Raw genomic sequence first — 21,290 nt, forward strand, 5'->3', positions numbered from 1 at the left:
TCTTTCCCTCTGCAGTAGTCAGGCAGATTGTGATCTGCATTTGGCATGTTATGATACAGGGAAGGTGAAACAAGCCACTGCAACTCAAGCACAGTTTTCAAGGTTATGAATCAAATATGTAACACACAGAAATGTCCTGAAATTTTAGGGCTGGAACTTGAAACTCCATTCAGAGTGTTGTTCTGCCAGATAGAGGCTTTGAAAGAGAACAAGAGCCCTGAATGGAGATAGGCACTGTCAGGCTGCACCTTCAGACAGCTGTTTGCTGAAGAAAGGAAGGGCTGTTTAGCTGTAATGGGATTTTTTTGAGAAGCTTTCCATATATATTTACTCTTCCTTTCTGCTTCTGAAGAAGTCATTCCTCTAAACCTTGGGATTTCCTCCTAGAATGAGGATATATTTTACCCCCACTGGCTAATGCAGAAATGTATATTGTGATTGCAGCTACACTGAAGCATCTTGGACTAAAAAAGTTCTTTGCCTAGCTGCATCCAAAAATGTCCAGCTCCTGGTATATAAACCTGCTTCTCCACTTACTTAATGAGAAGCTTAGAGTAGCATGTGGAGACGTTATTCTTTTACACAGTGATGAAATCTTGCTTAACCTTACTTCTGATTTTGCTGATTAATAAGTTTTGATCATCACAGGATGTACAAATATACTTCAAACCGTTTCAAGACCCGTGCAGAACAAGAGGTGAAGAAAGCAGAGCACATGGCCAGGATAGGTGAGTCTTTGGGGTATGCATGTATTCTGATTTTGCAAAGGAAAGGACTGAAAGAGACTACTGTGTTGGGTATGACCTGAAATTACTCACTTCTGCGATCATTATGGTTGCTTAGGAGATAAGTCATTACAGTGACTACAGATCAGTCAGATTTACTTTCATGCAATGGAAGGAACATACGTTTTTTCCTAAGACCACTTCCTATGGAGAATACATGTACAGAATCACCCGTTGAATCACAGCTGTCTGCCTGTGCTCCATGTGAAGCCTGAGGAGTCTGCTGCCCTGTTACCCCACAGTTCTGCTCCCTCCTTTTGCATATCATTAGCTTTTGGTTCTGTTCTCCTGCTCCTTCCCTGTTGAGGTAGTTGTTAAATTCTGCCACTTGATGTTAAGTGATTGATCTGGGTGTACGAGGGAATCCTGTTTTGTCTCTTGTGTTTTTTTTTTCCATCATGACATGTCTTTTATCTGTCTAATCCTCCATTTCTACTGAGTTCTGCAGTCCTCAGGAGAAAACCAGTTTGACATTATTGGATATTCAGTATATAGAAATTACGTAAGCATATAAGTATAGCATATGACTTTCTTAAATTTGCACAAATTTAACATTCTAAGTGATCTCTCCAACCCTTGATGAGCAAATGGTGTAATGAAGGAGGAATCTTGGAAGTCATATGTTGATCTGTATCTCCTGGTAGGTTTCATAATTCAATTTCATAAATCAGTCAGAGGCAGGTGTTGTCTCTCTGTGTGAGAGCTACTCTAGGCATGTGTGCATGTGGTCAGATACACAAGTGATGGTGCCACATCTGTCCTGTGCAGGGTCATCAAGGGCAGCCTGAATTTGACCTTGCCCAAAGCAAAGCAGCAAAATTAAATTGTGTGAATTGCTGTGTTCCCTGTCCCTCCTTTATGAAGTACAACGTAACAAGATTGACTTGAAATGATTAAGTTTAAGTAGATTTTATCCTGTGCCTCAATCCTCATACATGAATTAATTTTTTAGATGGAGTTCTATAGCCAAAGCAGGTGTTCAGTACACACTTGGATTTCCTTCAAGAAGGTGCAAAGAGCATGATTCAGAGAGGCTTCTTTCTTACAGCAGCTCATGAGTCGCTCACAGTGTTTAAAAGGTGAGCTTTAGTGTCTTCAGTGTCCCAGTGTTAAGAACAGATACCATTGACATGGAAACATGAACTCATTTTAATCACCAAAGTTAGCCCACTGCCTCTGATGATGAAGTGAGTACTGAGCAGAGAGCTTTGAAAAGCATGGTGAAAACTCATGGCAGACCTCAGACTGTTTTCTGCAAGATTTGATCACTTAAAGCCTCTGGTGCCAAACTATTCTTGTAGTGTTAACATCAGCTTCAACATCCCAGTTCTCATTTCTTTGCTTCTAGGAAAAATAATTTAATCTGTAACAACCAAGTTCTCTTGTTCTTCTGTTGATAGAAAAGATTAATTTCTTATCCTCTCCAGCATACGTGTTCTCTTGAAGATGCACATTGGTCTTAAGAGGGATCTTCACCAGAGAATGACTTGCAGTTTTCTCTTTCAAACCTACAGGTGTATTGTGAGAAGTGGTTGGTCTCAGCTGAGCTAACCTCAGTTCCAGTATGCTGTGGCTGGCTGCCAGGCATGTGGTAGAGTCCATCATACTGGAGACCTCTACTGAGGAATTGATGAGTCTCTGGAAGTAGTTTATGAGCTTGTTGAGCCAAAATTTATGATATCCTAACAAGAGCTGTATGGAGGGAAAGAAAAAAATTAATGATATGTATATGGGTAGCTATGACTGTTGGTGACATGTCTTTGGCATACCAAAAAGAGCTATAACTCAGGAGTGCATACATACATGTATTAAATACAAGATAAGCAAAAGCCATTCTTCGTTCCCTTGAAACTGATTTCCTGCCTCATGTGATAACCTGTAGGATCTAGATCCTTAAGTGAGTGGATGGACCCAAGAAAAAAGTATCATTCCTGGGTAAGGTAGCTGTGAAAGACTATCAGATGCTGCCTTTGTATTTCTGAACCAAAACTGAATATTGCATCGAGGCATCTGGCTATTGCCTGGTTTCAAGAAATCCTCTTACAAAATTGGAAAAGCAAACAAACAGAGAAAGTGGGGACTTACGTGGGTCATTAAGAGCTGTGTCCTACACTGGGTAGTAGTCTGGAGTATTTTAGTGCGTCCAGTGACTTGCTTGGCAGTGCCATGGGTGTGCCATGCCTGTTGTCCCCTTGGAGGACATGGATGTGGATTCTAGCTGCTGTGTACTCACAGTCCTGCTTGGACATCATTCAGCTTTGCCCATCAGGGCCTCAACCCTCAGTCTTGTAACTGAACTGTTCACTGTCAGCCATGCCTTCTCTGTTGTCATTACCTTAGTGGAGCAGGTTTGACCTGTGCCCTTATGGGTCATTACTGTGTTCTTCCATTTAGACATAGTTGTTTTTAGCTTACCAGCTTCTACCATACAATCTTTGATTTAAATGAACCAGGTGTTTTAAGCTGTCTCCAAACTCCCCTTGTGTTTTCACATTTAGCCAAGCTTTCTCTTGGTGAAGGTGGTCACACAGTGCAGTTCTGTCGTGACATGCTTGATAAGCTGCTGTGAACCTGAGAGCACGCTTCTGTGGGAGTTAGTGAAACAAAAGTCAAAGTTATCACTGTATAGAAAGGAAAGGTACTTTTATTGTAATGATCTAAGTAAGTTGACTGTGCCTATTTATATTCCCATACTTTGCACACTCCAGAAATGTGCATTTCCACAAATAATGCTGACTGTGGCATTGAGGACAGTGAATACTGGTTATTAAACACTGCCTACAAAGTCTGGATTCCTTCTGGCTGTCAAATGAGTGCTGCTTTTTGGAGAAGTGCTTGGTAATTATCCTGTCATCTTCTTGCTTACCTCATCCTCTGTAAATATTAGGCAAGGTTGCTCCTCCAGTGTTTCCTTGTTTCAAGTGTCTCACAGCTGCAGTCTGTTTCCCTGTTGGGAGAGCAGGGTGTGGAGCTGGCTCACAGGCTATGCTGCAGCTGTGCTGCTGCCCTCCTGCTGAGGGGGTGCAGGCTGCTCCTTGCCTTGGTGCAAGCCACACCATCTTACCTTGACAGGCTTGAGAAGTGGGCTTGTGCAAACTTCAAGAAGTTCAACAAGGCGAAGTGCAAGGTTCTGCACCTGGGTTGGGGCAGTCCCATGCACAAATACAGGCTGGGTGGAGAATGGATCAACAGCACCGTGAAGGAGGTGGTCTTTGTGGGTGGTGTTGGAGGAGAAGCTCAATATGAACCAGCACTATGCACTTGCAGCCCAGAAAGCCAGCTGTGTCCTGGGCTGCATCAAAAGCATGTCCAGCAGGTCAAGGGAAGGGATTCTCCCCTTTACTCGGCTCTCGTGAGACCCTGCCTGGAGTTCTCTGTCTGGAGTTCTCAGTTCTGGAGCCCCCAACATGTGGAGCTCCTGGAGAAAGTCCAGAAGACAGCCATGAAGATGATCAGAGGGCTGGAGCACCTCTTCTATGAAGGCAGGCTGAGAGAGTTGGGACTGTTCACCCTGGAAGAGAGAAGGCTCCAGAGAGACCTTATAGCAGCCTTCTAGTATCTGAAAGGGGGCTACAGGAAAGCTGGGGAGGGACATTTTACAAGGGCATGTTATGATAAGACAGAAGGTAATGGATTAAAACTGGAAGAGTTTTAGGTTAGACATTAGGAGGAAATTCTTTAGTGTGAGGGTGGTGAGACCCTGGAACAGGTTGCCCAGTGAAGTTGTGGATGCCCCCTCCCTGGAAGTATCAAGGGCAGGATAGATGGGCCTCTGAGCAACCTGATCTAGTGGGAGGTGTCCCTGCCCACACAGCAGTGTTGGATCTGGGTGATCTATAAGGTCCCTTCCAACCCAAACCATTCTATGATTCTGTGATCATCCCTCAGCACCTATCCATTGCATTTCCAAATTGTGTCTGTGCCTGGCAGTGTGTGCCATTATTTTAATCTGTGTTTTATAATTTCTTGTAGTCATCTTGCATATGAACATTTCCAATCATACATTATTTGTACCAGTTTATTTCTGTTATAACTCTTCTGCAGTCCCTGCAGGCTGTGGTGTTGCTGCATCCTGTTGCTGAGATTTCTGTGCTTGGAAGTGAGCACAGGGAGCGTTGTGGGGCAGTGTGCTCCAGTCAGGTGCTTGCAGTTGGCAGTTGCAGCGCTAAGTTTACCTGCTCAAGCAGTGCATTATTTGCCAGTTCACATTTATCCCCATGGATGTTTTAGCCTGTGAAATGAAGGAAGGTAACTCACTCAACTAGTTCTTGTACAATTGTGAGCAGAACAGGCTTCTGACCTGAAAGGGAACATGACAGGGTTGTAGCCAGTGCACTTTTGGATGGAGAGCACACATACGCAAGGTACATGGTGCTAATTTAACAAAGCACCTTGTATCTCAATTTTAGGAAGGGATATCCTAGCTGAAAATGAAATGTATTTAATTAATCTTAAGCAGTATGAGGGTGATTTGTATCTATTGCCAAGAAATCTTGTTGGTCACTTGGGAGAGAAGTGAAAAGGGGCATTTCTTTTAAGTGGTAAACTTAGTAGTTTTCAGAACACTGTATATTATTTTGTGTGTAGCACAGATTTGTCTATTTTCCAAACAAAATTTTGCAATTATCAAAGGTAAATGCATTTCTAGGAGTAATACTTTCCCCTCATCTCTGCAAGAACTTGTCTTTGTAAGCCCTTTTCAAGCCTGAACTCAGTCTTTGTTTTGTGAGAGCCTTTGTCTGCCTTCATACTTCCAGGCAGAGCAGTCAAGGCCACTTGCATCCTTTCTCCTTCCAGTTCCTCACAGCTTCCTCATGAATCCTCCCTTTAAAGATGCTTTTGAATTTTAACCTGCTATTGTGCCAGTGCTGACTCTGACCTCTGAGCAGGTGTAAGATGCCATGTCAGTGGTGCTTTCTCATCTGAAAGGTTTTATTTTGTACCTTTTTGTGTTAACTTTGTCCCCTTGTACATGTCCGTCCAGCAAAGGCTTTCTGGAAATCTGCCTCCTCAGGTGACTGCTCTATGATAACTCTGTGCTGGCTGGGTGACGTGCTGTTTCTCCTTGTGTTTCAGCAGAGGAGAAGGCTCGTGAGGCAGAGAGTAAAGCCCGTGCCCTTGAGCTACGCCTGGGAGGGGATCTCACACGGGAGTCCAGGGTGAGTCTTGTGCTTTGGCAGCACATCACGTCTTAGGCACTGAGGGGAAATTGAGAGCTCTGGCTTTGAGCAGCACTGCCTGGCCAGCGTGCGGTGTTAGCAATCACTGTGTGGGTTAAGCAGGTGGTGACTTAAGTCGGTCCTGAGTTGCCAGCGTCATTCAGGGAGGTCTGTGGTCTCATTGCCACTGGACTTACTTCAGCACCTACACATGGTTTCCAGCCCAGGTGAGAAGCATGCTGATGTTCCCCTGTCCACAACCTCCAATACATCCTGAGTGGGAAGGCAGCCCCCAACCTCCAGGCACTTGTATTTGATGTCAACCTTTGCTGAAAAGGCGTAGAGAATGTGTGGTATTTGAACAGAAGTAAAATGATGTGTTTTTCAGCTGTTTCCCCTCCCTGCCTGTGCAGCTGGCTCCAAAGCATTTGGGCAGGGGTTTTTGGAGAGGAGCTGTTTGCTTCATCCTTGTGGGGCTGTGGCCCTTGATGGAGGCAAGGCTCCGACCCAGCCCGCCAGGGTAGGAGGAGGACTTTGGAGCCGCCAGGTGGATCAGCAAGTGATACTAGCTTCAAATCTCTCTATTTCCCATGGACATCTGATGGAATCAACAGTATTTGAGTACTCTGGCTGTTGCCCAGTGCTTCCCTTCCCTTACATTCTGGTTTCAATTACCTTAAACAGTTAATTACATTAAGATAGTTTCTTCCAAGCAACTTGGTAGCTGCTTAAACAACCTAGCAACAAGTGCTGCCCTAAATGTGTAAGTGTGCTTGTTGTCACCCTCCACTATTTATTAATACTTTACATTTAAAATATTTCTGACATCTTCTTGAAGGTGGAAAAAAGAAAAAGACATAAAAGTGAGTTAATTTCATGAGTTTCACTGCAGCAGTTTTACTGTGTGATGGCTGTTTGCAGGTGATGCTACGTCAGGTCCAAAACTCTGCAATAACGATGCGCCGGGAGGCTGATGTCAAAAAAAGGATCAAGGATGCAAAGCAGAGGTGAGTGAAGAGTGGTTCAGAGCTCTTGAATTTTCCAGGCTGTTCACTCCACATATGCAGTTGTCCCTCCCACTTTGCTTGTGAGGGAGCAGTTCAGCTCAAAGCTTAAATATTTGTGGGCATCCTATATGTTCTGGCTGTTAAACGAAGGGGATCGAGTTTGCTCAGTCTGTTCTGGTTGCTTCTATTCCCCTCTTACTTGCTGAAGTATGTCTTTGGATTTGGCTTGTTCTCTGTAGATATTTACCTGGTTTTGACATCAGCTTTTTTCACTCTTTTGCTTTTTCATCTGCAGGTAGGATTCGGGAAGGCAAACAAATGTTAGCAAGTTATAGTGAAATGGCTTTTAGAGTTGTAGAGATGTTTTTTTCAAACTTGCTGTGTTCAGTTATAGTCAGTGCTGTGAAATCCCAAGACATTGTTCTAGGTCAGCTCTGGCTGCAATTAATTTCACTGCCAATGTACTCCCAGAAGTATTTCACTCTTTGTATACAGTTTTTTTTGCAAATTTGTCATACACATTTCAGGAATGAAGCTGCAAGCAGGAACAAATGCTGTTAAAACAAATGCGGAGTCTGAGAAAGTTAGGGAAAGTTAGGGATTTGTATATACCAGGTCTCTGTTCCCACCTCATTGTTTTGCATGCTAATTTACATGGCTGTTCAGGTCAGAACTATGCCAAACTTGCTGCCAGAGAGCGATCTAATGAATCTTAAAATGCTAAAAATAAATAAATAAATGCAGCTTTAATTTTAAAAGTGCTAGATCTGTGGTCTGAAGAATGCAGGAACTCTTGTGAGAAACTGTTTTCTTCAGCTGTTTTTTTTTCAGTAGGTGAGTACACATTGCTACTTGAAATTCAAGGCTCTACATCCTCTCCCAGAAGTTAGAAAAAGAAAATGAATCCCTGACATGGATGTTTTGCCACACCTACTCATGCTCTCAAATCACAGTTGTCCACCTGGATGACCTGAGAAGAAAAGTGTAATGTTCTATCCCAAGTTCTATGTTGGCAGTGTTCAAAACACCTCTTGGCAAAGGTTTAGGTTTAAAATTACTGGAAGCTGCTAATCCAGGTGTTTTCCTAGTAACTTATTTTAGTCATATGTTTTAAAAGAAGGTGTGTTACCTGGTACCTATACACCTGTGCAGGGAAGAGGATGACTTTAAGCAGAAAATAAACATGAAGTTAATCTATTACAGGGAATTATTTTGATATGCTCGCCTGTTAAGAAAGACTTACAGCTTATATCTGCAGATTGTTATTGTGCAGTGCTCATGCAGGCACAGCTCAGTTTCTTTTAGTATCATCATAGAATCAAAGAATATGATATTCTGGTATTTAGAGACAGTCAACAGATCATTTTAAAGAATTCCACTATCTTCAACTAATCACTTTTTGAGAAGTTAAATTCCTAATTGAGGTAAAGCACTTAAGTGCTAAGAATTTGATGCGGGGGGGGAAAAATACAGGAAGTAATAAAAAATCAGAGGGGTTGGTAGGACAATGGTATAGACTGTGCCTTGCAATATTTAAAAGTTTGGACCTCACTTTTGATGATAGCTTCGAACTGAAGAACCTCATTATGATAAATCCTTTAGCATGGATTTAATGGAAGCTGTGGAATCTACTTAATTAAGTCTATTAAAGAGCTATAGTTCTGCTTGTGAAACATGGGGATTTTGTTTGATTAATAACACAGATATATAAATCTCTTGAGGCTTTCTGGATTGCAGAAGATACAATTCCTGTTAATCAAAGATTGAGATTCAGAAATCTGTATGTGCTCATAAACATACTTGAGCCCAACTTCTGTTGAATTCATTTGCTGCACAGATAAAAGTAGAAATCATGCAAATTGCTATCCTGTCATCTCCAGGAAAAAAACTCTGCTTGGGCTGTGGGTTGTATCTCCCAGCTTTCAAACCTAGAGTAATTTTAAGCATTGTAAGACTTGTAATTATGAGAACTTCCCCAGATTTTTAATACCAAGACTATAGTTTTGTATCAAAATCTTAATTTCCGTGCTTTATTGCCATCTACAAATGGAAAATAGAAACCAAAATAGCTTGGAGAGGACCAGTCTGTACCTAAAAGTACTTTCATAAAACTAGTTAATTTTTTTTAAGCAGATCTGAAATAAAAATCAGAATGCAATCCTGAAGGAAAAAAAATCCAAATTATTAGATTATCTGAGCAGATACTGTCCTGCCTGGTGTCTCTGTTGCAAAGTTTTTATATTTAGTTTGCTTGTAATGCACATTTATGGTTTTTAGAAATAGCAGACTACAGGACAGGTGTTAGTAAACAAGTTAGTGCTCAAAGCTGCTGGATTTCATATCTTCTGTCTAATAACAGCAAATAATTAGTTTTATTTTCAACATCTCTGAGGCTCTTGTTTCATTCTCTTGCAGAGCACTGAAGGAGCCCAAAGAATTGAATTTTATCTTTGGTGTAAACATTGAGCAGCGTGAATTGGATGGCATGTTCATTTATAACTGCAGTAGACTGATCAAGATGTATGAGAAGGTGGGCCCACAGCTGGAAGGTGGCATGTGAGTTCTCAGCAATCTCTTTGCTTAAGCTTGGCATGTACCTACATATAACTTAGCCCGTGCAAGAACCTTGCTCTGCATTGATCATTCTTCATGAACATGAGACTTACTGGTTTTGTAGCCTTTAATTTGAATTTTGACACATACATTGTATTTTAATATTGGCAAATGTTCACCTTTTTTCTTGTTAGAAAGTTCTCTACACAGATTTTGGTCATATCTGCAGCAGTATGAGGCTTTTGTGCTCAATACAGGCATTGCTGGTAGCAATACTTCCTCTTTCTAAGGACAGGGAGAACAGGTCTTGAAAACAAATACAAAGATTTGGGCCCCCCTTAATTCTTTGCATATCTGATTTTGAGAAATAGTGAATTAAAACAAGTAATGCTGCAGGAATGGGTGGGTGAATGTGTGTGTGAAATCTGGTATTTTCAATATAGTTTTTCTGAAAAACAACCTAGTAGTTTAATGATATTTGTGACTCTGTCCATCTTCCAGGGCATGTGGTGGAGTGGTAGGCGTTGTGGATGTGCCCTATTTGGTTCTGGAGCCAACCCATAATAAACAAGACTTCGCTGATGCCAAAGAGTATCGACACTTGCTGAAGGCCATGGGAGAGCATTTGGCTCAGTATTGGAAGGATGTTGCTATAGGTAATGAAGCTTCACAACTAGCAGTTCTCAGTTCTTAGTAAAGTAAGGATGGGGATCAGCAAACACTTCCACCATGAATTTCCAGTGGGCAGGCTTCGGCCTCTGTGGGGCATTGGTTGGGAGAATCCCTTGGGAGACAATCCTGAAGGGCAAAGGAGTCCAAGAAGGCTGGATGGAAATCTTAAAAGCACAGGAGCAGCCTGTCTCCATGTGTCGTAGGACGAAGTGTTGGGGAAGACGACTGGCCTGGCTGAACAGGAAGCTCCTGGTGGGACTCTGGGCAAAAAAAGGAGAAGAAGGGGCAGACAACTCAAGAGTACAGGGATCTTGTGAAGCCATACAGAGAGAAAATTAGAAAGGCAAAAGCCCAGCTAGAGATCGATATGGCTGCTGTGATAAGGGATGATTAAAAAAAAGTCTTTACAACTACATTAATGTCACCATTTGACTCAGGTTCGACAGCAGTGCTGTCAGTCCCCTTCCCCTCCCACCCAGGTAGGGAAGGAGAGAGAGAGAGAAAGAGAGAGATTTTGCTGGATTGAAAACTATACACAGCTTTAATTAAACACTAATGATAGAAGAAAATATATACAATTATATACAAATGTGTTCAGGTATGTGAAAAAGCCTCTCGCCTCCCCCCACCCCAGCAATTCCCACATGTCACAGTTTGACTCAGGTCCGACAACAATGCTCTTGATCCCCTCCCTGCCCCACCCAGGTAGGGAAGGAGAGAGAGAAAAAGAGAGAGACTTGGCTGGATTGAAAACTAAACTACACAGCTTTAATTAAAACACTAATGAATGATATAAAAGAATATATACAATTATATACAGATATATAGTCAGGTATGGGCAAAAGCCTCTCGCCTCCCCCCACCCCCAGCAACTCCTGCAGCACTCCCCTCAGATTGGACAGTTCCAAGGAATCCCGGAGCTGCTGCTGGAGAAGAGCGGAGAGTGATGAGGGTCAGGAGAGCTGGAGCCTAAGGGTCGACGGTGATGGATGGACGGAGTCCTCCCTGGATGCCGGCCATGGACGGAAAAGAAGGGAAGAAGAAGAAGGAAGGAAGCTGTCTTCTGTGATCTCTGACCTTCCTCTGAGCTTACGTAGATATATGGAACGGAATCTCTCTGGCCAGTTTTGCTCTCTGTCTAACTCAGCCTCCTACGGGGGGGTCACAGATCTCCCTGCAGTGTCTGAGCCGGCAGAGTGAAGGTGCGACCTTGAAGCCTCAGTAATTAGAAAAACATTCCACTGTCTTATCAGCTTTAGAAGAACACACAGTTGCTAGTTAAAAGAAAGCTTACTGAAGGAAAAAAATTCAGTAAAAGGAAAATTGGCTTCATCCTGGCTCAAACCAAGACACCACAACACTCTCCTAAGCTGCGAACAGTCCTGAGAAATCCCGGAGCTGCTGCTGGACAAAGCGCAGAGTGAGGAGGGTCAGGAGAGCTGGAGCCTGGGGGTCCATGGTGAGGGATGAACAGAGTCCTCCCCGGACGCCGGCCATGGGTGGAGGAGAAGGGAAGAAGAAGAAGGAAGGAAGTTATCTTCCGTGATCTCTGACCATCCTCTGAGCTTACATAGCTCTATGGAATGGAATCTCTCTGGCCAGTTTTGCTGTCTGTCTAACTCAGCCTCCTACGGGGAGGTCAGAGATCTCCCCGTAATGTCTGAGCCAGCAGAGTAAAGATGTGACCTTGAAGATCCAGCAGTTAGAAAAACATTCCACTGTTACCAGTCTTAGTTGGAATGCTCTGCTGCTAGTTAAAAGAAAGCTTACTGAAGGAAAAAAAAGTCAGTGAAAGGAGAATTGGCTTCATCCTGGTGCAACCCAGGACAATTAACAATAAAAAGAGAGCTAGGGAGACTCTCCATCCTTAATTTGATGCAGGATGAACACTGCAACCAAGGATGAGGAAAAGGCTGAGATACTTAATGCCTTCTTTACCTCAGTCTTTAACAGTCAGACCAGTTACCCTCAGAGTATCCAGTCTCATGAGCTGGAAGATAAGGACAGAGCAGAACAACCCCCTCATAATCCAGGAGGAAGCAGTTAAGGACGTTCTAATGGCACCTGGACACTGAAATGTCAATGAGGCTGGATGCACTGAGGGAGCTGGTGAAGGAGTTCGCCAAGCCTCTCTCCATCATTTATCAACAGGCTTGGCTAACAGGGGAGGTCCCAGGAGAGTGGAGGCTTGCCAAGGTTACACCCATCTACCAGAAGAGCCAAAAGGAGGATCTGGGGAACTACAGGCCTGTCAGCTTGACTGGGAGAGATCATGGAGAGGCTCATCTTGAGTGAGCTTACTTGGCAAATGCAGGGCAGCCAGGGGATCACAGCCAGCCAGCATGGGTTCAGGAAAGGCAGGTCATGCTTGACCAACCTGATTTCCTTCTGCGACCAGGTGACCTACTGGGTGGATGAGGGAAAGGTTGTGGACGTTGTCTGCCTGGACTTTGGTAAGGCCTTTGACACCATCTCTCACAGCATTTTCCTGGAGAAGCTAGTGAATCATGGCTTAGATAAGTGGACTCTTCACTGGGTACAAAACTGGCTGGATGGCTGAACCCAGAGACTTGTAAATGGGATCAAATGCAGTTGGGGTTGGTCACCAGTGGTGTCCCTCAGGGCTCAGTTTTGGGGCCAGTCTTGTTCAACATCTTTATCAATGGTCTGGATGAGGGGATTGAGTGCAACTCAGTAAGTTTGCAGACAGCACCACATTGGGCAGGGGTGTTGATCCGCTAGAGGGTAGGAAGGGTCTACAGAGGGACCTGAACAGGCTGGATTGGCCAACGCCAATGTTATGAGTTTCAATAAGGCCAAATATTGGGTCCTGCACTCGGGCCACAATAACCCTCCACACTACTTCAGGACTGGAGAGGAGTGGCTGGAGAGCTGCCCAGCTGAGAGGAACCTGGGGCTGCTGGTTGACAGCCAGATGAACGTGAGCCAGCAGCGTGCCCAAGGTGGCCACAAGAAGGCCACCAGCATCCTGGCCTGCATCAGGAACAATGTGGCCAGCAGGACCAGGGAGGTGATGGTGCCCCTCTGCTGGGCACTGGTGAGGCTGCACCTCAAGCACTGTGTGCAGTTCTGGGTCCCTCACTACAGGAAGGATATTGAGGTACTGGAGCATGTCCAGAGAAGAGCCCTCAGGCTGGTGAAGGGTCTGGAGAACACGTCCTGTGAGGAGAGGCTGAGGGAACTAGGGATGTTTAGTTTGGAGAAGAGGAGGCTAAGGGGAGGAGAGTTTTTTGCTTCCTACAACTACCTGAAAGGAGGTTGTAGTGAGGTGGGCATTGGCTTCTTCTCCCAGGTGAGTAACCATAGGACTAGAGGAGATGGCCTGAAGTTGTGGCAGAGAAGGTTTAGACTGAATATTATGAAGAATTTCTTTACCAAAAGAGTAGTCAGACACTGGAATGGGCTGCCCAGGAAGGTGGTGGAGTCACCTGACAATCCCTGGTGGTATTCTAAAAGCATGTAGATGTGGCACTTCAAGACATGCTGTAGTAGGCATGGTGGGTGGTGTTGTGTTAGTGTTTGATGGTTTGGTGTTTTTGTCTCCTGGATGGGCAGCTGGACTCGGTGATCTTAGAGGTCTTTTCCAACCATAAGGATTCTCAAATTCTGGAAGGGGGACCTTTGGTGGCCAGCAGATAGCTAAGGGGGAGGGCAGCCAAGAGTGCAGATGGTGAATTTTGTGGTAATGGCTCCATACTGAGTGGCAGCTTGTTTGTTTTCCAGCCCAGAGAGGTATCATCAAGTTCTGGGATGAATTTGGGTATTTGTCAGCAAACTGGAACCAGCCTCCATCTAGTGAACTGCGCTACAAACGCCGGAGAGCCATGGAGATCCCTACCACAATTCAGTGCGGTGCGTCCAACCAGGCTGGGCCTCCCTGGGGAAGGGAGAAGGGACTCCTGGCTATACTTAGGGGGCAGCTCCATGGGTGGGAGATTTCAGCTGAGTTTTGGGATCATCATCTGCTTCTAGGGCTTGTGTCCTGTGAATTGCCTTTGTCTGCACTTGATGGTACACTTTGCTATCTTGGCATAAGGTTCTTTTCCTGTGATTTACTAACAGTGATGCACTTCAGGTGCCCTTACAGAACAGGACAGGTGTGGCCGGTAGTAATGTGCTTAAAACTTCATATGAGCTGGGCCCAGCCAAAGCCACCCATCCCAACTTCGCTGTAGGCAGTGGAAAATGGCCAAGTAACTTTTTTCTAATGTACTCACCTGCTAATCTGTAGAACGTGTGAGCACAGAAGGGAACCGTTTACAGTTGACTTTCATTTTTAATTCAAGTTCTCTTCTGTGCACCTCTAAACAGCTCTGGCTAAACCCTCACTGGGGTAAGGGAGATCTCAGCACAACCACTTCAGACACTAAGAAGTAGAGGGACACCAAACTCCATTGAACTAATTTTACCTACAGGACTTGGGGATGAGGATGTGGCAAGAAATGTAAGGCCAGTCTTGTGGAATTATTTTGTAAGGCTCTCCTGCCTTGACGGTTTTCTCAGTCCTTTCCAAGTTCCTCCCAAACTGGAGGGACATTTCTGTCATTCTTTTTGTCCTCTGCTGTTGACATCTTCTTGTCAAAACTTGATTTTTGTAAGCTATTGATTTCCTGGTAGGCAGGCAATGCTCTGGAAGCCAAATCTGGCTTCCTGGTTCATCTAAAAATTATTAGATTAGTTTGAGATTTTTTTAGTGGATAAATCTCTGACTTGTTTTGTGTTGACATCAGTAAGAGAAAACTTGACTTCTGAGATGAGCAGTGGTTTCAGGACTGGCTGTGCAGTTTGGTCTGTACGTGCTGTCATTGCAGTGAGTGTGAGGTCCTCTAGTATTGTTTTCATCAGATTGTTGTTATGGAAGCCTTGTACAAAATTTGAGGTCTTTCTCCAAGCATTTTGTGAGCATGAAGCAACAGTTGACTCAGTGTCAACTTACTGTTGTGGATATACTTTGGAAATAGGTATGGTTTTAGGGCATTAAATGGGCTTGTGAAATGCTATGGAACAAAATTATTTTGTGGTTCAGGCTGTACATTTCTGACTTCTGAAGTGTTTGTCTAACAGATGTATGTTTGAAATGGAGGACTCTCCCATTCCAGCTGAGTTCAGTGGAGAAGAATTACCCTGATAGCTGGGTGTGCTCTATGAACCCTGATCCTGAACAAGACAGGTAAGAATCAGGTATTATAAAGACTTTTCTGCAGCATACTTTATCTGCACATTTGGGTTTTTTTCCAGTTATCTTTCTTTGAGAACAATTGGAGGACTAGACAGTAGTTCTGGAGGACTAGACAGTTTTTATGCTGTGCTCACAGTCTGAAAAAAGTAGTGATGATGTGTGTATTTGGAGCTGACATGTTGGTGGGCATTTGTGCAATATTACAAATTAGAGTGCGCCCTCAGCAAGTTTGTATGTCAGACAAAACTGGGAGGAGTGGCTGATGTGCTGGAGGGTTGTGCATCCCATCCAGAGGGACCTGGACAGGCTGGTGGAATGGGCCAAGAGGAATCTCATGAGGTTCAACCAAGAGAACCACAGAGTCTTGCCCCTGGAGAGGAACAACCCCAGGCATCAGGACATGCTGTTCAGTCTGGAGCAGAGAAGGCTCAATGGGATCTTATCAGTGGATATAAATACTTGAAGGCAGGCTGCAAAGAGAACAGAGCCTGGCTCTTCTTAGTGATGCCTGCTGGCAGGACGAGAGGCACAAAAATGGCACACAGGAGGTTCCCTCTGAACATCAGGAAACACTTTTTCCCTGTCACCACGCCCTGGCACAGATTGCCCAGGGACGTTGTGCAGTCTCCATCCTTGGAGATACTCCAGGACATCAAACTGGGCAGCCAGTTCCATGTGGCCCCACCTGAGCAGGGAGTTAGAACAGGTGACCTTCAGAGCCCCCTCCAACTTCAACCAGTGATTTGGTTAAATTAAGTTCCTTTATAGTTTTTCTGCACTGCCACTGGAAATGTGATTGTAGCCTTAGTTTGTGCATGTTAATTTTAACGTAGGTAGCACAGACAGCAATAGAAGAGTAGTCCTAAGTGCGGGCTGTGAGTGGTGTGTTCAGAGGGGTGTTTGTAATTGCCTTGATTGCTCCAAAACATTATACATGCAAACGGCAGCAACATCTCTGAGTTGCAGTGAGCCCAGGAATGACATTTTGCACACTCAAGGGAGCAACACATTGATGTATTTACCAACCTCATGTTTCACAGTTATAAAATATAGGTAGAATCTAGTCAGTTATTTTAATGAGGCAGACAATTCTTGGCTGCTGATGCTCTGTAGAAAGAAGCACTGCCAGAAGCTGATTCTTGCCTTTGCTGTGTAAGGAGAGAAGCTGCTCCACTGCAGTTCAGGTGCCTTGGCTTGTAGACAAAGGGAATAAGACCAGGTGATAACTTTTAATTGGAATAAAAATTTTAACATCTGTGGTTGAAACAGCTACAAAAAAGTATTTCTGTTGATATTTGGCAAATAACTGATTTTCTGTCTTCTTTGTTTTGGCAACTGTCACTGAAGGAATAGCAGTGCTAGTGTTCCTGCTGCTTTGTGTGTTTGTGTCCTGGTGTGGAGCTTCAGAGACTGGAGTACTGTGTTCAGTTTTGAAGCCCTCGACACTGGAAGGACATAGAGCTCTTGGAGCGAGTCCAGAGGAGGCCATGAAGATGATCCAGGGTCTGAAGCACCTCTCCTATGAAGACAGGCTGAGAGAGTTGGGGCTGTTCAGCCTGGAGAAGAGAAGGCTCTGAGGAGACCTTATAGCAGCCTGTGTAGGGATAGGACAGGGGGTAATGGTTTTTAACTGGAAGAGGATAGATTTAGGTTGGACATTAGGAATAAATTTTTTCCTGTGAGGGTGTTGAGACACTGGCACAGGTCGCCCAGAGAAGCTGTGGCTGCCCCATCCCTGGAAGTGTTCAGGGGCAGGCTGCATGGGGCTTGGAGCAACCTGGTCTAGTGGAAGGTGTCCCTGCCCATGCAGGGGGGTTGGAACTAGATGATCTTCAAGGTCCCTTCCAACCCAAACTCTTCTGTGATTCTTGGGCAGGACTGAATCTGCAAGCCCAGGAAGAGGCTGCCACATCTCCAGCCCCCCAGGTGGAAGCAGTAGCAAGGCTGGGAATGTGTTGCTGATAGACACACACACAAACACAGACAGGCCACATGTGTGTGTATGTCTGGCCACGGTGATGGACACAGACAGACATTCACAGCACTGGTGCAAACCACACCAGCAGCCTCATCTTTTTTTTCTCTTGGCTGGTCAGGATCAAGGACCATTAGTGGAAATATGTCTGTATCTAGCCTCTGAATCCCTGTCCCTCTGAATTCATGCACTGAGATAGATGAAGCCCAAGGCTTGCAGCCCCAGGGGGTGAGGGTTGCGGATCTCATGTGAATGTAGATAACACATACACACTACAGTACTCCCAGTGTGTCATCATGGGCATGCAGTCCATCCTGTAGTGCATCTGCACCTTGCTCTTCCCAGGTACCTTCTGCCTCCACCCCCATGCCCCTCCCTAGCAGTCGGGCAGGACTCCCTGGTCTCTCCAACAGTCAGCTCCTGTAGTCTTGCCTGTAGACACCGCCTCCCCTTACTCCTGGGCTACCTCCTTGCTGGCTCATTTGAACTGACATGACTCACACATTGTGTGCACCTGCAGTCACTGCAGCTGCTGGCACCCATGCACAGAAGCCCCTGAAACCAATGGTCTCACTCCAGCTGGTGGCACTCAGCCCCCCATGCATGTATGAGCACACAGAGCAGAGCCTCTTTGCCCAGGAATAGAGTCAGAAGTGGAGCTTAGTACGAAGATGAGTGTACTGACCCACCAACTGACTCTGTTTATATGTCAGTTTATGTACAACTGACTCTTTTTAGCCTTTTATTTGGACTCATGGCTGAAACAGCAGCTGAAGATGACTCTCTGGCTCAGAGCTCCTTGAGCATCACCAGAGTTTTGGTGGTGAGTTGCAGACTATTGTAACTACAAAGATTATTCCTTTTTTCTGACTTGCTGCCTCCAGTAATGCAATCTATGGTTTTGAATCTCATATCTTAATTTTTTCCTGTTGACAGAACTAACGGACTCTCTTATACTTGTGTTCTAAGGTACAGCTTAGCAGTGGTTTCAGCCTCAGTTCATGCAGTGGCACAGGAGATGACATTTCTTTGCTGGGAAACTTGCATATGATGCCACTTGTTCAGCTTTATCTTTGGGAATTGCAGCTTTGGTGTCAGGCAGCCATTTTGCAGTGATGACAGATGCTTTCTTAGCTGAGGAATTAACTGCTCTATGGAAAAGGCCTCTGCAGTGCTTCAGCTGAGAAGAGGCTGATGGAGAAATTGCTCCTTGTGTTCCTTTCCACTGACAAATCTTATCACAGTATGTATCTTGGAAACTGGGGGACATCCTATCATTGGGCAGGTTCTTAATAAAATCAGCTTCTTGGAACTCTGTGTGATCCACTCTGTCTGTCAAGCTCACATTTTGCAGGGATCAGCTGGATCTGTTGCATTGTGCAAGAGTTGTCTGGGTGCTGCTTTGCTATCTCACACCACCCCTGCATGGTTTTGCCTTGAAGGGGTTGATTCTCATGTGTTTGTTCAGGACTCAGTTATGTGACAGAAGATGAGCCTGGCAACCCCTCAGTCCCGACTCCTTCTGGCAATACTGATAGCCAGCTGCTCAGCCAGATGGTGCTACTAGTCCACTTTGATGTGTTCCCTGCCTATGTTCTCTTCCTCTCTCTCAGACTCCTTCAGGATTCTGCATCTAAGAGGATCTGAGGAAGTAGGATATTTGGTAGTGTTTTGTAGGCCATAAGCTGAACAGGATGAGGAATGCACATAGTTCAGAAATATTGCAAAGGAAAACTTTGTGGCCTCGGGCAACAAGGTGAAGTGCATCTTCTGTTGGAAGGTTCATGTAGATGATGCCTTACTTGCAGGTTACTGGTAATGAGTTTCCTTTCTAAATGGAAAGGAGGTCTGTAAAAAGAGGAATTGCTATGAAGACATAAGTTGGTAGGAAGAAAAATTGTAAAAGTCTGGAGTACAAAAACCATATAGAAAACCAGTTGCAGCTGCATACCTAGCTTGCGTGGTAACAACTGTGCTTTTGATCCTTAAATCATGCATGTTTTTCATAAACATATTAAATGTTTATTTTGCCATTAACAGGGTTTTTTACTGCTGCATGGGACATAGAGACATAGGGACAGTGCTGTGTGTGTGAGACAGTGCAGATTCTTCTCTATGCTGAGGTTTCTCACATTTCCTTCATGCTAGATGTGAAGCACCAGAGCAGAAGCAGAAGGTGCCACTGGGAACTCTGAAGAAAGACTTGAAAACACAGGAGGAAAAGCAGAAACAACTGACAGAGAAAATTCGCCAGCAGCAGGAAAAGCTGGAATCTCTACAGGTAAATCTTAAGGTATCCAGCTAAGCACATCAGGTTTGAGGGATGTTTTAGTGAAGATGGCTGATGCTGAGTCATGTCTATCTCAGCCTCTAATGCCACTTATGCTCCTTCATGGGGTAGGGCTTCCTTTTATTAGCAAAATACAAATTTGCATTTAATTTTCTTCTGGGAATATTGGAGTGGTTGCAGGTGTTCAGATGAAGGGATGTCTCATGAACACACCTTCTTGCAATTGCTGTTTTTAAAGTGGAAAACTGTTGGCTGGGCTGGGCGCAGGCAGGCCCTGACAGCTTTTAAGGATGTCATTTCTGATTTATTTTTTTGTTTGTTTTAATAGAAAACCACTCCAGTCCGATGTCAAGCTGACTTGAAGAAGCTGCCTCTGGAAGTGACCACACGGCCTGCAAGGGAGGTAAATGGGATACTGCTGTAGGCTTTGTACTCTTCTGTGCTATCCTCAGCTGCTCTGGAAAGCAGTGCCTGACTTTTCTGTCCTTTCTGTCTCTGTACCCTCACTTGTCTCAGAACACCCAGTCACAGACCCGACCTCAGCGCCCGCGATCTCCACCTTTACCTGATGTAATCAAGAATGCTCCCAGCAGACCACCAGCACCTACACCTCTTCCCAAGTCCATCAGTCAGCTGAAGAAGAGCTCTTCAGCTTGGCCGGATATCAGCACTCCCAAACTGGCAATCGCGCTCTCCAAAGAGGAGGCCAGCACTTCCAGGACATACCAGCACAAAGTGACAGATGGGAAGTTTAATAGCACTTTAAAAACTCTTGCCAAACCAGCTACAACAATGAAACCACCCTGTACTGTCCTGCAGAACCCCAAACGTTCACGTGAGACACCCAGTTCAAAAGCTCCCAAAGTGCCAGCACTAAAGAAAACTGCAATTGTCAAATGCCCACAGGTGAGACCCAACAGGATGAGAACTGTCTGCTCCTAAACTGCTCTTCTGCACAGCCTGTCTTGCTGTGTCACATGGGAGTTGTGTTGTAGTCCCTATGCCAGACAAGAGGACTTTACTTTTGGCTTAGGGTGCCATTCATCACCACTCACAAAGACTTGTTTCCTCTCCTTTGTGTTACACCAGACCATTTTCCCAGACAGAAAGAGTGTGGTGTGGTGGGGTGGACATTTTCATGATTTTGTAGCACCTGCTAAAACCTTCTGGAAAAGATAATTAACTATCAAATGAACACTGGATGCTAAGCATTTTTTTTTTTCTTTAATTTGGCTGAAAGAAGTTTTTGGTTGGTAGCATGCTGGAATTATAGTTAGAGCTTGTTTGCTTCCTACAGGCCTCTACCACCAGGAAGAGGACCTTGAACAACACTACAGAGGATGGGTCTGAGGAAGAGGGGGAACACAAAAAGAAGATAAAACGAGGCAAATTTGTGGCAGTGGAAGAGGAGAAAAAGGATTCTGGTGAGGTGGTGGTAGAGGTGAGAGTGCACTGATTCCCCAGCAGAAGGTATTTTTCAAGTGTTGATAATCTTGTTAGGAGGCAGCTAATCCGAGCTCTCTCTGCTCACAGCTCACTGACAGTGCTGGGGAAGAAGAGCTGGCAGAACTGAAGAAAGCTCAGAAAGGTGAGAAATGAACCTTTGAACTGCCTCCAGTACCTAACCCTGGAAAAGAACTGTTGCAGAA

The 21,290-nt window shown here is 44.7% G+C and overlaps 1 protein-coding gene across 1 annotated transcript in view; it reads left to right on the forward strand.

Moving 5' to 3' along the window:
- Positions 1 to 21,290, forward strand: part of MORC2 (MORC family CW-type zinc finger 2) — a 46,750-nt gene that overhangs the window by 19,852 nt on the left and 5,608 nt on the right. The window contains exons 9-20 of the mRNA XM_010006467.1: positions 649 to 728; positions 5,862 to 5,944; positions 6,866 to 6,951; positions 9,367 to 9,507; positions 10,006 to 10,160; positions 13,921 to 14,049; positions 15,262 to 15,367; positions 19,500 to 19,632; positions 19,970 to 20,044; positions 20,167 to 20,547; positions 20,939 to 21,070; positions 21,175 to 21,229. Of these exons, the coding sequence (XP_010004769.1) occupies positions 649 to 728; positions 5,862 to 5,944; positions 6,866 to 6,951; positions 9,367 to 9,507; positions 10,006 to 10,160; positions 13,921 to 14,049; positions 15,262 to 15,367; positions 19,500 to 19,632; positions 19,970 to 20,044; positions 20,167 to 20,547; positions 20,939 to 21,070; positions 21,175 to 21,229 (1,556 nt within the window). The remainder of the gene's footprint in view (positions 1 to 648; positions 729 to 5,861; positions 5,945 to 6,865; positions 6,952 to 9,366; positions 9,508 to 10,005; positions 10,161 to 13,920; positions 14,050 to 15,261; positions 15,368 to 19,499; positions 19,633 to 19,969; positions 20,045 to 20,166; positions 20,548 to 20,938; positions 21,071 to 21,174; positions 21,230 to 21,290) is intronic.

The sequence above is a fragment of the Chaetura pelagica genome, unplaced genomic scaffold (genome assembly GCF_000747805.2).
Source record: "Chaetura pelagica isolate M959 unplaced genomic scaffold, ChaPel_1.0 scaffold301, whole genome shotgun sequence".
In the NCBI taxonomy this organism is placed as follows: domain Eukaryota; kingdom Metazoa; phylum Chordata; class Aves; order Apodiformes; family Apodidae; genus Chaetura; species Chaetura pelagica.